Genomic DNA, 16,069 nt, shown 5'->3' with positions numbered 1-16,069 from the left:
GAAGAGCGCAGAGGGCTGAGCCGGTCCTCAGTTTGGACATGATTTCTTTCTAAGTGGAGTCTGCACTGGAAATACCTGTGAATCAGTGTTGTCCCTGACATTGTTCGTCCAGTTTTCCTAGTGGGTTTTGTGGCTCCTGCTGCTGAATTTGTAAATACCAAGACGGGAGGGAACCATCAAAGGTGTGATCTTTGGGAAATGGAGACTCAGCTGTGCTCCTCTGTCAATCATAGCGTAGCAGGGACCCTGTCAAGGGGAGCAGTGTTCAGAAAAGACACTATGCCTTGGAGTGCAGTTTGGAAGAGAAAGTGAGAAAACCCGCAGGACAAGCAGAGGATGCCAGCAGACACTTGGCACTTGGGGCGAGGGCCTGGTAAACCATGAAGGTGTGCTGAGCCTGCCACAGGCATGCTCCTCATTGTAGGGTGCCCTAGCCATTGCCATGCCTTCCTAAGCGCCAGATCTAAACTCTAAGAACACACATGGCCTTCAAACATGCCTGTGTGACTATGAGGGTCTTAAGAAGCCTGACAAAGGAAGACTCAGACGTCCTCAACCATTTTATGCATCCTATATCCTAATGGTTAATATTCATGTTTGCAAATACCACAGGCACCCTGAAGTGACTTCAGATCATCAAAGAGATTAAATTAGATGTCAAACCGTTTTCATACCAGGGGTTGCTTTGCCAGCTAAGAATGCACGTATTCCATCTCATTCTTATGCTAATTCCACTTTCAATTATTCGGGATGATTTGGAATTCGGTGTTGGATCTCACAGAGGGTTACATTCTGATTTTTTTTTTAAATCTTTTGTTCCCTCCCCTTTTGAAGGCCCTGGCACAGTCACAGGAAGCCCCTTGTGGGGGATGTTCTTGGCTTTGCCCTAGCTAGTCTGCACCATTTAGGAAAACACTCAGTTGCTTACTCACTGTTGCAGCTCAGGGCCGAGCTTGGCTAAACAGCTGTTGGGAAGCAGGAAGGAGGGACCAGCTGTGGCCCGGGAGCACCCTAAACAAACTCAGGGTCTGAGTTTGAAAGTCACACGCTCTGAAGGCAGCTTCCTAGCTGAGTCTTCCCTCCTCCCTTCAAGACTGGGTAATTCAAGTCATTTAGTGAGCATGGGGAGGCGCAAATTTAGGATCAGCTGTAAACACTAAGGATGGGCCAGGATGTAGACCAGTAGGAAAATGAGTCTGTGCTTGAACTTTGCATGGACGGGGAGTGAGAGATGTCATTCAGAAACCAATCCTCCATCTGTTATACTCAGGTATGGCCCGTGGCTTGGTTTCGGTAGTCACATCACAGCGTTTGTGACAAAAGAAAAAAACAAGCAATTCATTTGTATTTCCTGATATTGGTGGGAAAGACTAAATAAATGTATCACACTGCTCTAGATTCAGTGTGCTGCTGAAGCAGGCCGGATTAGCCTCCTACGGCGGCTACCACAAGCAGCATCCAGCCTCGTGGCTTCTGATTCTGACAGTCTGGCCTCAGCTTCACAGGACTAAAATTAAGGTGTCCTGAGGGCTGCGTCCCTTTCCAGAGCCATTTGGAGGGGAGATTTCTTCTCTTCCTCAGTTTCCAGAAGATGCTTACATTCCCAGGCGTGTGTCTCTGTCCATTCACCTTCAGAGTCAGCTGCGGCAGACTCACGCTGCTGGATTTGACTCTGCTTCTCTCTCCCATGCATGCACTCACTCATGTAGCTATGCAGCTATGAATATTAATCACCAGTTCCTTATGTCTTGCTGGGGCCATGCGTGGGGTCTAGAGGCGTACTCTTTCATCTCCATATCTGGGATTCAACCCATTCTGTGAAATCTCCTTACTATCTATGGTCAGACGGCTCCAGGTTCCAAGGGTTAGGACATGGACATACGTGGGGAATTATTGTTCCGTCTTCCACATATGCTGAGGTATAACTGTGGCTCTCTTTTAAAGAAAGCTATTAGTTCTCGCTATTTTTGATGTACCATCATCGGGATAAACAAGCAAAACCATCTGTGAATTTGGTTTAGAGCATTAAATGAACTTTTCTTTTTACATTTATGCACTGGTTTCCTTTTAGTGACAAATTTAGGATCGTGATTATGGACTGGTTTTTCTTATTGCGCTGAAGCTCTTTCTCAGAGTCTCCAGGCTGACGCAGCTGTGACCTTCCCTCCATTGTCCACCAGATTTTCTCCTCTTGATGGGAGCACAGTCTGCCCGCGACTTTATGAGGAAGAAGAATCTTCTCTGCCCTTCATAGTTCCAGCTCCCTGCCCTGCTGGGGACACTCTGAACGCCCACACACCTGTCATAGCACAGGCTGAGTCTAAGGAAGGGGCCAAGTAACAGTTGAGAGGCACCAGCAAATCTCCCGTGGATGCCTAGAACTTCTTGGAGCGATGGGAGACAGGAGTAACACCCGGGGGATAGGCACGTATCATTCAGTATAAGAGATGGAGCTACCCTTGCCTCCCTTCTGTTCTCAGGAAGTCACGAAGCAAGACTCCTGCAAGGACAACAACAGCAGGCTGTCACTGGTGAGATGGACAGGGACTACACCGCAGCAGCCTTACAACTGAATGTGAGCAACAAGCTTACGCAAAAAGTCACCTTACCCAAAGCAAAGATGCGGAATAGAATCCTGAGTGGAGCGGGCTGATAGCCCCTTCTGCGTTAATATTTTCCATCTCTCCCATCCACTGCTGGCACCTTGCAGGTCACTTAAGAAAAATTTTAACCACGAGTCTGCTTTCGTAATTAAACAGTAGGATGAACAAACCATCTAGTTTCTTCTGGAGTGAGTGTGGAATGCTTTTTGTTTATCAAAACTTTGGTCTGTCAACCTGTGATTGTCACCAGCATTGGGATATTATTTTAGTAATTATGCTTTCGAATCTCTTTCTGAGTTCCGCTCTCTCCTGGCTCGTTCGGTCTCTGTGTACGGACTCCACCAGCGTCCTGCTGTGTTGCAGACATTACGTTTTCTCCCTTTCTGCCTCGGGTAGCTTCCCCTCATGTCTGCACCAGTCTCCTTCCTACTGGAAGGTCTTGTTTGCCATCTGCCTCACTCTGTGCGTTTTCCACCTCGAATACTGTAGCTGTCGCTGCCAGAAGTTTGATCTAGGGCTCCTTTGTGTCTTCCCCTGTCTATTTTGGGGACAGGGCAGCACGGTTTCTGTAACTCTCTCAATGGCCTCTGCTAATTATAACATCCATGTCAGTTCTAGGCCACTTGATGGATCCCTTCCTCCCCCTGAGTGCTGTGGTGGCGTTTCCTCACACGCCTGCTCCGTTTTTATTGGGCATGAGACATTGTGAAATTTTTTTTGAATATTTTTTTAAAATATAAATATCCCCATGCTTTGTTCTGAGATGTAGTGAAGTTGCTTGGAAACGGCTTCAACTTTCCAGGCCTTGCTTTTAAAATCTGATAGGTGACACAGAGCAGGGTCATCTGTGACTAATTCCCCACTACTGAGGTAAGGCCTTTCAAAGTAGGCAGGACCACACAAATTAGGAGGTTTTTCCATGGATGGGAAAACAGATTTTCTTCTTGACCTCGGACCAGGCGCTCTCCCCACTCACCCTTTCATCTGGTTCTTTCCATCCAGTCTTTGATAGCTCTCATCTGTCTGCACAGGACTCAGCTGGACACCCAAAGGAACTGACGGCCACTCTCTGGGGTTCTCTCTGTGTGGCTGGACACCCAAAGGGACTGACGGCCACTCTCTGGGGTTCTCTCTGTGTGGCTGGACACCCAAAGGGACTGACGGCCACTCTCTGGGGTTCTCTCTGTGTGGCTGGATACCCAAAGGGACTGACGGCCACTCTCTGGGGTTCTCTCTGTGTGGCTGTAACCTGTCCTGAAACACTAAGCACTTTGGTCTGCGCAGCATTTTCATTCTGTTCACCTACCAGCGAGTCTGTCAAGCTTCACGTAGGTCCCTTCCTGCAGCTATCGCTCAGACACTGCCCAGGACTTGCTTACCTCTTCTGTTTCTGGTTTCTCAGGAATCACTGTCCTTAGCTGCCTAATTTACAGTTCTGTGTGCACTGTCTTTTTAAGAGTACATGTACTCTGCAACCATGTCATGCATGTGTGTGTAATCCATCCTGATTACTCTCACCTGTCACTTTCTCCGACCTCCTTCCCATTCTCATGCACCATGCAAGTTACTTTCCCACGTTCGTGTCTTTTTCTTTTGTTCTGTGACACCCCCCCCACCATGAGTTTAACCAGTGCCATCGTGCGACAGGCGTTGTCTTTGGGGTTTTGTTGCTGATGGATTTAGACGGGAGGGTAATCTGGTCCCTAAGGATCCTGGCTGGAAGCAGCACGCTCTGTTCTCATCTTAACATCCGTTCTGATCACCTGTCTCCACCATCTGTGCTGTGAGTTCCTTGACCTGGACAATGTTTTCCTCTTCTAAATCGAAGGACATTGTGTCGTCCCTGGGCTTATCATAAACCAACATTCATTTGTCAAATGAAGCAAGCACTAGGCTCCAAAGCACACAGAGATAAGTAAGCATCCTGCATGGAAGCAATGTAGACCCCACGGGGAAGAGAACTTTCATGAAGACGCATCATGGGTCGTGTATCGTTAGTTCCACCAAGAAGAGGAGGAGGAAGAGCAGAGGACACTGGGAGACAGAGTCTAGGCTCTGACAGAATCTTCTTGGGGTGCTAATTTTATCAATGCTTTGTAACAGAAGGATTGACCAAATCAGTTTGGGAAATACTAGATAAAACAGGACTCACTGGGTATCTTCAGTGTCGGAATTCGTGGGGCCTTTAACTGCTGTGGTCAAGCAGCATAAAAGCAGGGTTTCCCACCCTGTTTGGTGGTGGTGTTGGCCTGAGGGCATGTTGAAAGACATACGTCTTAGAAAGAACACTCTTTATATATTTTGGATATCAGCACTCTGTCAGATGTGGAGTAGGTGAAGATCTTTTCCCATTCTGTAGACTGCCCTTTTCTCCTTTGCGCTATAGAAGATTTCCAGTTTCATGAGGTCCCATTTATTAATTGTTGGTCTTAGTGCCTGCTCGGTTGGCGTTTAGTTCAGGAAGTTGTCTCCTGAGCCAAGGCATTCAAAGCTATTCCCCACTTTCTCTTCTATCAGGTTCAGTGCACCTAGTTTTGTGTTGAGGTCTTTGATCCACTTAGACTTGAGTTTTGGCAGGGTGATAGATACAGTTCTATTTGTGTTTTTCTACATACAGACATCCAGTCAGACCAGCGCCATTTGTTGAAGATGCTTTCTTTTTCCATTGTATAATTTTTGATTTCTTTGTCAAAAATCGAGAGTCCGTAGGTGTGGGTTTACATTTGGGTCTTTTACTTTTTGCCAATACCATGCAGTTTTTACTACTGTTTCTCCATAGCACAGTCTGAAATTGGGGATGGTGATATCTCTGGAAGTTCTTTATCATACAAGATGGCTTTAGCTAGCCTGTTTTTTTTTTCATATGAAATTGAGTATTGTTCTTTTAAGGTCCGTAAAGAATTGTGTTGGAAGTTTGATGGGAATTGTGTTGAATTTATTGTTTTGGCAAAATGTTAATCCTACCAATCCATGAACATGGGAGATTTTTCCATCTTCTAATATGTTTTCAACTTCTTTCTTCAAAGGCTTGAAGTTCTTGTCATACAGGCCTGTTGTCTGAGTTTTGGGTCCCACCAGGTCCTTGTCCTGCCCAGTTTCTGCAGTTGTAAGTCCCAAAGAAATCATACAGAGGTCTACATTAGTTATAAACTGATTGGTCCATTAGCTCAGGCTTCTTATTAACTCTTATAACTTATATTAGCCCATTATTCTTGTCTATGTTAGTGGCTTGGTACCTTTCTTGTCAAGGCAGCCATATCTTGCTTGCTCTGTGGCTGGATCAGGACTGCAGCCTAGGACTTCCTTTTTCCCAGAATTCTCCTGTTCTCATTGACCTGCTTCTACTTCCTGTCTGGTTGTCCTGTCTATATATACTTCCTGCCTGTCTATTGGCCAATCAGCATTTATTTAAAATATAATTGACAGAATACAGACCATTATCCCACACCACATCCCCCTCTTTTAAAAAACAAAACAAAACAAAATAAAACTCTGGATCTAATATCGTTTGTTTAGCTTTTCTCCTGACCATTAGCCATAACAATTTGTAACCAACATTCTAAACAAAGGAAAATATTCATAGTCCATTTTGGGGGGTAATGTGGGTATAGTTTTCCAGGCTAGTTTCTGCTGGTTGGAGGTGCTGATAATCTTATGGGGACCTAAAGAAAATTTAGAATTATGATCAAGTCCTGACTTGGAGTATCCTGTGAGGCTAATGTGGTACAATGGGCAATGTATGAGTCTGTGGCTTATGATCTTTGATGTTCTCAGGCTCACAAAGGGTAAAATAGGCAAAGTGGATTCAGACCCTACCTTTAGCAGAAAAACTTCCAAGTTCCCAAGTGCAACTTTTATGGTCATATAAGATGAGATATCTTTATTGAGAGGGCAGTGAGAGAGGCTAGTGAGATGACTCACTGGTTCTGAATGCTGGTTGCTCCTCCAGAGGACTGCAGGTAGATTCCTAGCATCCACATGCTGCTCACAGCAGCCTTTGGCTCTAGTTCCAAGGGACTGAGTTCAGTTTTCATTGCTGTAAAAAAGAAATGCAACTCTTTCAAAGAAAATATTTGATTGGGGTGGCTCTCTTATAGCTCAGAGATTCAGTCCATTATCACCATGCTGTTGGCTACATATTGATATGCAGGCCACAGGAAGTTGACTGAGCCACTGGGCAATATCCTGAGCATAGCAAACCTCAAAGCCCACCCCCACAGTGACACACTTCCTCCAACAAGACCATGTCTACTCCAACAAAGCCACACCTCCTAATAGTGCCATTCTCTGAGATTATGGGAGCCAGTTTCATTCACACCACCACAGGATCTGACATCCTCTTCTGGCTTTCATGGTCATATTTTTGCCTGGCCTCCAGGCAAACATTCATACACATAAGATTAAAATGTTTTAAATAACCAAATACAAGTGGGGATTGGAATGCTGGTCTCTGTCCTTTACGGTACCTGAAATACCTCAGTAGAATTCCGTGAAGGATGCTGATTTAGTTACCTTTCCATTTCCAGGCAAACATGAGAAATGATTAGCACCGTTCCAGACATCTAGACACTGTATTTCAAAACTATTTCCAAAAGAAAGTTTTTCATGGTCTTTTATCCTGGCATATACATCTTTCCAAGCACTTCTTTATCTATAATCATCAAACTATAGCGCTGCTCAGCTTCTTTGGCCTTAGTCTGCATGAGGCAGCCCTGAGGGTCTGGTTCTCTGAGGGAAGCTCCTAAATTTTCTCTTGAAGAGTAGGTTTCGTTTCCTTCAGAGAAAATGCCTTGATTCTTAGAATTGTGTCTGGTCTTGGTCCGTCCACAACCCTGTCATTCCAGTGTTTCTTTCTTTACACTGATCCTAAGAGCTTGTTTCTTCAGAGAAAAAGGAAAGAGAGAGAGAGGAAGGGAGGGAGAAAATGAGAAAGCATCTCAAAGAAGCAGGAAACATCAAGCCAAGGTGAGGAGCTGCCCAGAGCCTACCAGGGAACAGCCCCAGCCGGGCTTCTGAGTGTGTCCCAAAGGGACCTTCTAGCTTAATTAAAAACAGGCCACCTCTGCCAGGCCTCTTACTGACACTGCTAAATGTAAGATGGGAAAGTAGCCTGGTTCCTCAATGATTTAATCCCATTACATTTGGGGAAGAAGGTGCTAATAAAAGACGCGGTGTGACTCGGAGCACTGCCTGGAATCATGTCTTCTCTATGATCTAGCAGCCAGGTCTGGTTGTTCGTGCTCCAGGGAAGAGAAAGAGCATCAACCACATAGTAAACTGGGTCTGGGGAACCAGTCCACGAAGCCTATGGGCTAATCGGTGCCCAAAGAACGAGTCTAACCTGATCGCCGTAACAAAGCCGGAAAGGTCTGTCTTCTAACCGAAACCTTACCTTCACGAGTCTGCACATTGCCAGCACAGTCTCCGGCGCTGGTTAAGGTCTTAGGAGGCTAGCTGGTGCCCTGGAGAGGGAGCTGTTTGTAGGTTGGCGACATTTCTCAGAAACCAGTTCTATTCCTTTATCCTAACAGCCAGGGTGCAGGCTTCCTCTCCATCCTGCCCGGTGTTTGCTCCATCTTTCACGCCTGTCTCCGCTCAAGTGGGAGTGTTAGCCATCAAAGTCCCAAGAAAGGGGAATTTCATCAGCCCAGGCTCTGAAGTCCAGAGTTCTTGAAGATCAATGGGTTCTAACAGATCGCTAGGCCACTGAGAAGAATGGAGATGAGGGCTTTCAAGACAATTACTAAGGCATTGATGGGGTGCCTGTTCCCATCTAAATGGTAATCTCTGGAAGGTGGGGTACTTTTGGGGTGCAGTGTGGTATCCTCCAAGTTCCTTTCTAAAGGACAGGTGAGATGTGGGAGGACCAAGCCGATCAAATGCTTCTCTGTAAGGCCTATGCTTTCTCCGTGTCTGCCTCCATCGTGGGCCCTCGGGGAGGTCTGCCCCAACCCTCATCATCGCAATCCTAACATCCCATCATGCCACAGTCACCTTTGCACGCCCCAAAGCGCTCTGGCACTCATCCTGTGTGCCAGATGTGCAAGATCCTGCGTGCAAGAGCATCTGCCTGCTTTGGCCCATAGTAAAAACCCCAGAGGACGAAGGCAGGGCCAGTCCCAGCTCCTGGTGTGGTGTACTCACACGGAAATTGTCTGGTGAATGAGTGAGCTGGGTAGATGAATGGAACTGAGAATGGGGGAGGGGATCAACTAAGGGCAGGGGCCATGTAAGGGGAGCGGCAGGTGTCTGCAGGACCTTCCAAATCTGTAAGTCCCTGCATTTGTCTGCGGTGGTGGCAGATAAGCATCGTGGGGGGGGGGGACTATTGGCAGCTGTTGGCAGATTCAGAACCTTTAGTGAGTTTTGCAGAATGTTAAACTTTATGTACGAATGCACATTTACAGAGGCAGAGAGAAGCAGAAGGGGAAGGAAGGTAACAGAGTCTGTGAGGAGAGAGAAGGAACATTGCACAGAGAAGCAGACTAAGAGGGAAGAGAGAGAAGGCAGCCGGGTGGGGACAGCCAGTCTGGAACAAAATCTCTAAACCGATTCTACACAAGACCTTTCAGTAGCACCAATGATGACCTGTTGAGTAGCCGGATGTGACTGCCAGTCACAGAAGGAGGGTGTCTTGGCCAACCACACTTTAGTGTAAGTGGAATGAAAAGATCCCAAATAGGATACCATGCAGAGGAAAGCGATCTATCACCCACTGAGATGGAAGGGAAGGAGTACATGTGTGGCTTCCCGCAGGACGGTCACATTTCCATCTATCCTAGTACTTGAGTAGGGGGTGGGGGCGGGCAGTCGAACTCTCAGATGAGAAAGGTGTGTGAATGAACCCCCTGACCCAGGAAACTCAAATGCGTGCATATTGACCAAGCTGGTGGGAACTGAGAGCAACTTAAGGAGAGCATCTCCCAAGATGCTCCAGGGACCAGTCACGAACACGGGCCAGGAGGGAAGCTTCCACAGGCAAAGCAGACTCAGCAGAGGTACAAGCAGATCTGAAAGAGATCATAGTTTCTGGAAAAACTAAGCCTCTCCTTTGTCTATAAAACAGTCCTCAGTTGGCACCTCTGCAAGTCCTGAGGTGGCCAAGGCCTGCCCTGGGAAGAAGCTGTGCTGCTGTAAACTGAAGGGAGAGGGGGTCAGAGGTCCAGATACGACGTTGATATTGCTGCTCTGAGATTCCTGAGCTTATGAGCTCATAAAGATGCTTAGTCTAGTGTGTGTGTGTGTGGCGTGATGTATGTGTGTGTTGTGTGTGTTTGATGTGTGCGCATGATGTGGTGTAGTGTGTGTGTGGTGTGATGTGATGTATGTCTGTGTTATATAGTGTGTTGTGTGTGTGTGTTGTTTGATGTGTGTGCATGATGTGGTGTGGTGTAGTGTGTGTATGTGTGTGTGTGGTTTGATGTGTGTGCATGATGTGTAGTGTGTGTGTGGGGGTTGCCAATGGTTCCATCTTGCATTAATCTGGAGTTAACCAGAAAGCCTAGAGATCTCAGGTCTCAGCTTCCCCACTTTAAACAATCACTCCCTCTATGGCCGGCAGCTCGGATAAAGTGCTACAGCCATAGTAGTGATGCAGACCTGAGAGAGACGGCCGACTGGGTGCAGGGAGGGGTCACTTATGCCCCCTCACAAGCACCGCTCAGGTTTTAACCTAACCATCGGGAATGCCTTGACATATTTACCACAGCGCAGGTAGCAGTTGTGGACTTTCTGCCGGTTGGCACTGCCGAGAGCATCGCTGGTGACAAGCGGGTTCTGCTGGTCTTGCTTCTGCCAGGGGTGACACATCCTGCCCTGTAGCAAAGCCCAGGGACAGATGCAGCTCCGCCAGCGTTAGCACTTGGTAATGCTGCCACATCACCACCCTGTCGCTTCTGTCCCTAGGCAATCTACAAAATGGTGTCCTCTGTCATGAAGATGCCTGAAGATGAGTCAACCCCAGAGAAAAGGACAGAAAAGATCTTCCGCCAGATGGACACCAATAGAGATGGTAGGAGGCTGAGGGCTTGGCTCGGGCTGGGCTGTGGGTGGAGTCCAGGCAGGGCATCTCTACTAGAGGACAGAAAGTCAGCCTGAGGGACCTGACACAGGTGTTCTGGGAGAGCCACCTGGCCTGGGTGGAAGGAACAAAGCTGGGTGAACCCTGGAGCTGCGATAAATGAATGCACAAATCAAAGCAGACAGGAAAGCTGATTTCAAACAAAATAGACAAGTCTGGTATGATGGTGACAGGCAGACCACACGTTTGAGGACAGCCTGGGCTTCATAAGAAACCTTATCTGTAGAATAAGTAAATAAATAAAAAATGCATTCTATGTGGCAGCCACATGTGCAGAAATCAAGAGACCCAAACAACTGAGAAACAGTGACTCCTTTTTGGCACAACTATGCCTGTATGCTTTCTCTGGGACATGGCTTTCCCTAAGGGCTTGCTTGTTATTCAACTGAAGTTCAAAACTAATTTGGCATTCTTTCTTTTCTTGCTGAATCTTGAAATGCTATTCAGAAGTACCTTAGTTTATGGTGCTAGGTCAAGGCTGACCCACGGTGTCAAAAGCGTCACAGCTCTTTAAAAATTTCTATCCATTTATTATTTATGTGTATGTAGAAGCATGCCCATATGAGTGTGTGCGCACCACAGTGGTCAGAAAAAGGCATACAACCACCCCGAACTGGAGCTACAGGTGGGTGTGATCTGCCCAACATGGGCGCTGGGAATCAAACCCCAGTCCTCTTCAAGAGCAGGAAGTGCTCTTTACCACGGAGCCATCTCGCCAGCCCCTCATTTTTAAAACATAAATTTTATTTTATTATGCTGTATGTGTTATTAGACATCTTATTACATGACCTGTATGTGTGTGCCATGGTGCACACACGGAGGTCAGAGAACAACTTCATGGGGTCAGTTTCTCTCTCTTCACCTTTACATAGGTTTCAGGGGTCACATTTGGGCCTTTAGGTTTGTGCAGCAGACATGTTTACCCAGTGAGCCGTCTCTCTGGCCCCAGATCTATAGCTCTTGATATTTAGCGAGTCTTCTCAGCAGTGCGGAAATGAGCCAGGTCCAGCTTGACGCTGCGGTGCCTAAGAGAAGGCTCCGCACACAGTGAGCCTTTCTACCCTGCCCAGCCCCCTGAGAATCTTGGGCTGCGAGGTGCAAGCTTGTCTGTTTGCTGTTTCTTCAACAGAGGGGCCTGACCTCCTGTTTCCCTCACGTGCCTTGATTCACAGCACATCGTTTGTTTTGCCGAGTTCGAGCAAACATGGGATTGTTTTAACAGCTAATGAACTTGCTGATGTTGAACCACAGGTTCTGGTAGTCCGGGGAGCATGGTGGCTTTAAAATCCAGCCTTCTCCTTAGAGAAAGACTAAAGCCTGGGAGACAAGCCACCTCTAATGTGTGGCTCACAGGCAATGGCAGAGTCTTGCCACTGGCACTGTTTCTGCAGGACCGAAAGACCCTGGCTGGATTACCGTTCCCAGCACAGCTGACAACACTGCCCAGGCTTTGCTAATGAAAGCTACAGGGATGAAGCAGTAAGGGAAGGAGGGGTGGGGACTGCTGAGCACCAGGAAGATGCCCTGCTTTAGCTCGGGGCTTGGCTTCAGGGCACTGGGGCTGAGTCTGCTGTCCCTTCTCACCCGGAGGAGAGCAGACTTCATGTAAAGCCTGCCGCCATCAGAAGTTTTCTTGGTTAAGTCTCTGCATTTCACTGCTGGCCTCTGCACCTACAGCAAGTCAAAATGGGAGTCTGCGCAAGAGGGCAGAGAATTTATGTTGGGCACCAAACCTTCTAGAGCTTGTGGTTCCTGCTGCCGGTGCCTGAGACTTCAAGGCGTTCAAATGGTACTTCTGCCCCATCACCTCAGGCTCACGCTGCAGTTGCTGAGCTGGGGAGAGCAGCTGAGGGGGCCCTGAAGGGCACGGGCCTGGAGAGGCCTGGTGCCTGTCTGTGGAAGTGTAGATAAGGCTAAGTCTCCAGGAAAGAAAGGGCAAAGCTGGGCAAAGGTGCCCAGGCATGTTCCCAATTTACTAGTGAATGAGTCCCTTCATTCAAACTGTGGATGTGCCAGGAATGGGGAACACAGCCCCTGACCACTTCACCATGACAACAGTGACAGAGGACCTTGCCTGGAAGAAAGTTGAGGAAAGGGGGGGATTCCTGAGGCAGCAGAGGCAGGAGATCTAGAGTGTAAAGAAAGCCCGGGCTAATAGTGAGAGTCCATGTCAAAACAGGAAGGAAAGGAGTGGGGAGAGAGCAGGTCCCTGGCTTCTGTCTCAAGCCACCTGGGTTGAGGGACCAGTGGGTCACCCTCTGTCTAGAACACATCCCTCTATTCTCCTGACTTTGAATGAAGACGCCGTTGCCTTCAAAAACTTGTTCAGAAGAACCTACATTCCTGCCCCGCCCATGCACACCTGAGCACGGCAGTTCAGAGCGGCCAAAGGCCCCATGGCCACAGCCTCGCTACTCCAAGAGCCTGGCACACTCAAACGAGGGGGGATACTCATTCTTCAGACACTGAGTGGGCCCCTGCAGGTAGACAGAGGCAGAAGAGCAGAGACTCAAATCAGGGTTGAACCAACACCCTCTCCAAGCCATGGGTCCTGGTTGTGGTAGCCGATGTCATGGTCAAGCAGAGAAGTGGGGTCTCTTCCTCATGGTCTCCCTCCTGGCTTCTAGGGAGGGAAGCCGTGGGCTCCTGCTGCTCCCGTGCAGCGCCAAGGGCTGTGGGCCACACTCACGGGTCCTCTTGCTTCCTAGGAAAACTCTCCCTGGAAGAATTCATCCGCGGGGCCAAGAGCGACCCATCCATCGTGCGTCTCCTGCAATGCGACCCCAGCAGTGCTGGCCAGTTCTGAGCCCTGCACCCCGAGGACGCTACAGCCGCTTGTGTCTCCTGATTAGCGTTGAAACTTTTTTTTTTTTTTTGGCCAAACAATATTGATGGTGATGCTGTCCCCTCTTGGGTCAGATGTGCCCTCCTGTGACACCTTTGCATCTTGCTTCTTTTGTCGTGGACGCTTTGTGGGGATGCCCAGAGCCCCGTGTGCTGTGGACAGCATGAGCACACTTTGTGGTGTCCCCGCCAGATGACTTTTTATCTTACCATGATCTCCACCCCCCCCTTGATTCTAATGTCTCTGTCTTAAAACCCAAGACTTGGGGGCAAGAGAAGGGAATCCCACCCAGCGCATAGGGGGCTCTGTTTGAAAGACAAAACTCCAAACTGGGATCTGTAGTCCAGGGTATAGTGAGGACCTGGGGCTGGATTTCCGAAGAAGAGGTTATTACAGGGAGCTGGGACATCCCCCCAAGAGGCTCACTCCCCTCTCTACCCCAGCAGGCTGTAGTTTCTAAGCTGTGAACATTTCAAGGTAAATTAACAGAGGAGATGTGGGAAGACGGCTCAGCTATTTTTTTCCACAGGTTTACACGAGTTGAGCTAATACGAGTTCCTTTTAAAAAATCGGACACAGATGGTAACATTCTAAAACCAGACCCATCTAACTGCCTACTTGTGATTTATAAAAAGACTGCTGTATATAAAACATTGGGTATTGCAGACCAAATCAAGTGTTTTGCCTTGTAAATGCATGTCTAGTGAGTGCTGATACATTCTTACTCCCGAAGACTGTTCTCAGTAGCTCATCGTGAAACCAGCTACAATGAATGTCAGTGTCTTGTTTTAAAGTCCTACCTGTCTTTGCACAAACGTACCAGTCAGCAAGTATATTTTATATACTCTGTAACGTTACGAAGGAACGGATGACAAGGGCCCAGTTTTGATGTTTGAATGGTTTTCCGGAGTCAAGGAGGCTGGACGACAGGAGGAAGGCAGTTTTCCAAGCGTCTTCTCCGGCACCCACAGCTCTACATGGACAGGGCCAAGGCCCAGTAATGCACCGACGGCGAATGCAGGTGTGACGTGTTTCTAAGCAGATGAATGTTCTATAGACTCGAAAAACAAACAGGACTTCCTAACAGTTTAACCCACATCCTTGGTGGGCGAGCCAGATCTAGAATGTTCATTTTTCCTGCCCACAGGTGCCCTTCGAAGAGTCAGCTGTGGGACAGCTAGGCAACTCACCCACTCTGAGAGCCAGCGAGGGGGCCTGCAGTATCCAAGGCCTATGGGGATTCACAACAGTTCTGTCCCTCACTGCGTCCTTTGAATGCAGCAAAGTAGAACTGCTGCTTGGGCTGGTCACCTCACATACACTGCTTTGGAATGAGGGCTGGAAATAGGAACTTCTGGCCCCAGGCAAGCCAAAGCCCCACAAACAGCTGGCATTAGAAGGCCCAAATACTCAAGGGTGTCTATGCAGAACCTGCTTGAGAAGAGGCAGCAAGGTCTCTGTCTGCTGCCAAGCTACTTCCTGTAGAACAAGAACCGCATAAAGATAAACCTGACCACAGGGACAGTGTGCCGAGAGGTTCCTGCCAGCCTGTGACCCCTCCCCCCAGTAACACTCCTACCTGGCAGAAGTTCAGACTTGAATGGTGGATTAAAATGAATCACTTCATAGGTTGAAATTTTGAGACCTAGATTTTTGTAATCTTAATTTTTCCTAGTGTTGTTTCCTTACATTTTGTACCAAGGCTTGCCAAATCCTGTGGGCCAGTTGGCAAAGTCTGCTTTTGAGCAGCAGAATGAACCCAAGTTGTAGAAAAGAAACAGATCAGGGACCCAGCACACTGGTCACTGGGAAATGGACTCACACAGCCCTCTCTGAACTGAGGACTTGTTTCCTTGGTCTGGTCTCGTCTGATGAGTGTCGTCAGTGTTGGAGAATCCACGTGGGGCCGCCTTCAGCTGAGCCAGAATCAGGTTTCCTAGAACTTAGAGCCAGTGTGGGAACTAGAAAAAGTGACTTCCAGCTATTGGGAAACAAAGAGCCTGAGGCATAGGTTGTGAGCCCTGCGGTCCCCAGAAGGCATGCAGAGTGCCAGAGCTGGCTAGCCACACAGACACAACACACCAGGGCCGTTTTCTCCCCTCTCTTCCCCACCTCTCCTCACGCAGGTATGGGCATACCTAACTTTATGCATTTTGACCAAGGGACTTCATAGCACCCAGACGGCTGGGTGCCTGAAGACAAGTCACTCCGGTGAAGCATTGCTCCGGCTGCGTCCAGGGATGGCTAGAGGAAGTGGAGTCTGATTTGTTCCCAGTAAAGGCAGCCTGTGCTGTCCACAGGACAGGACTAAATGGCTTATGACTTGAAGGACGCGTCAAAGTTGACTGTTCATACCTCACATAAGATGGAGAAGGGATGCTGTGGGTGCTCTCGCGCCCCAGCAATACACCCCAGGGGGACTTTCTACAAATGAATTTAATAATATGTATGTCATACTATGTGGTGTGGTCCCGTTAACAGTTGATTGTATAGCTCTTGCCTGGCATTAAAGCATGTTAATTATTTAATATCGTTGTCTGG

The 16,069-nt window shown here is 48.1% G+C and overlaps 1 protein-coding gene across 6 annotated transcripts in view; it reads left to right on the top strand.

Annotated features, from left to right (window-relative positions):
- The window catches only part of Ncald (neurocalcin delta), a 366,044-nt gene extending 349,988 nt beyond the window's left edge, over positions 1–16,056 (top strand). For all 6 annotated transcript variants that reach the window (XM_085679093.2, XM_085679094.2, XM_048457105.3 and 3 more), the window contains 2 exons: positions 10,509–10,614; positions 13,392–16,056. In XM_085679093.2, the coding sequence (XP_085535219.1) occupies positions 10,509–10,614; positions 13,392–13,489 (204 nt within the window). In that variant the 3' untranslated portion in view covers positions 13,490–16,056. The remainder of the gene's footprint in view (positions 1–10,508; positions 10,615–13,391) is intronic.
- Positions 16,057–16,069: the final 13 nt, after the last annotated feature.

The sequence above is a fragment of the Myodes glareolus genome, chromosome 19 (genome assembly GCF_982192425.1).
Source record: "Myodes glareolus chromosome 19, mMyoGla1.1, whole genome shotgun sequence".
NCBI classification, from domain to species: Eukaryota; Metazoa; Chordata; class Mammalia; order Rodentia; family Cricetidae; genus Myodes; species Myodes glareolus.
The sequence above is the reverse complement of the archived record's forward strand: the minus strand, read 5'-3'. Positions and strand labels throughout refer to the sequence as shown.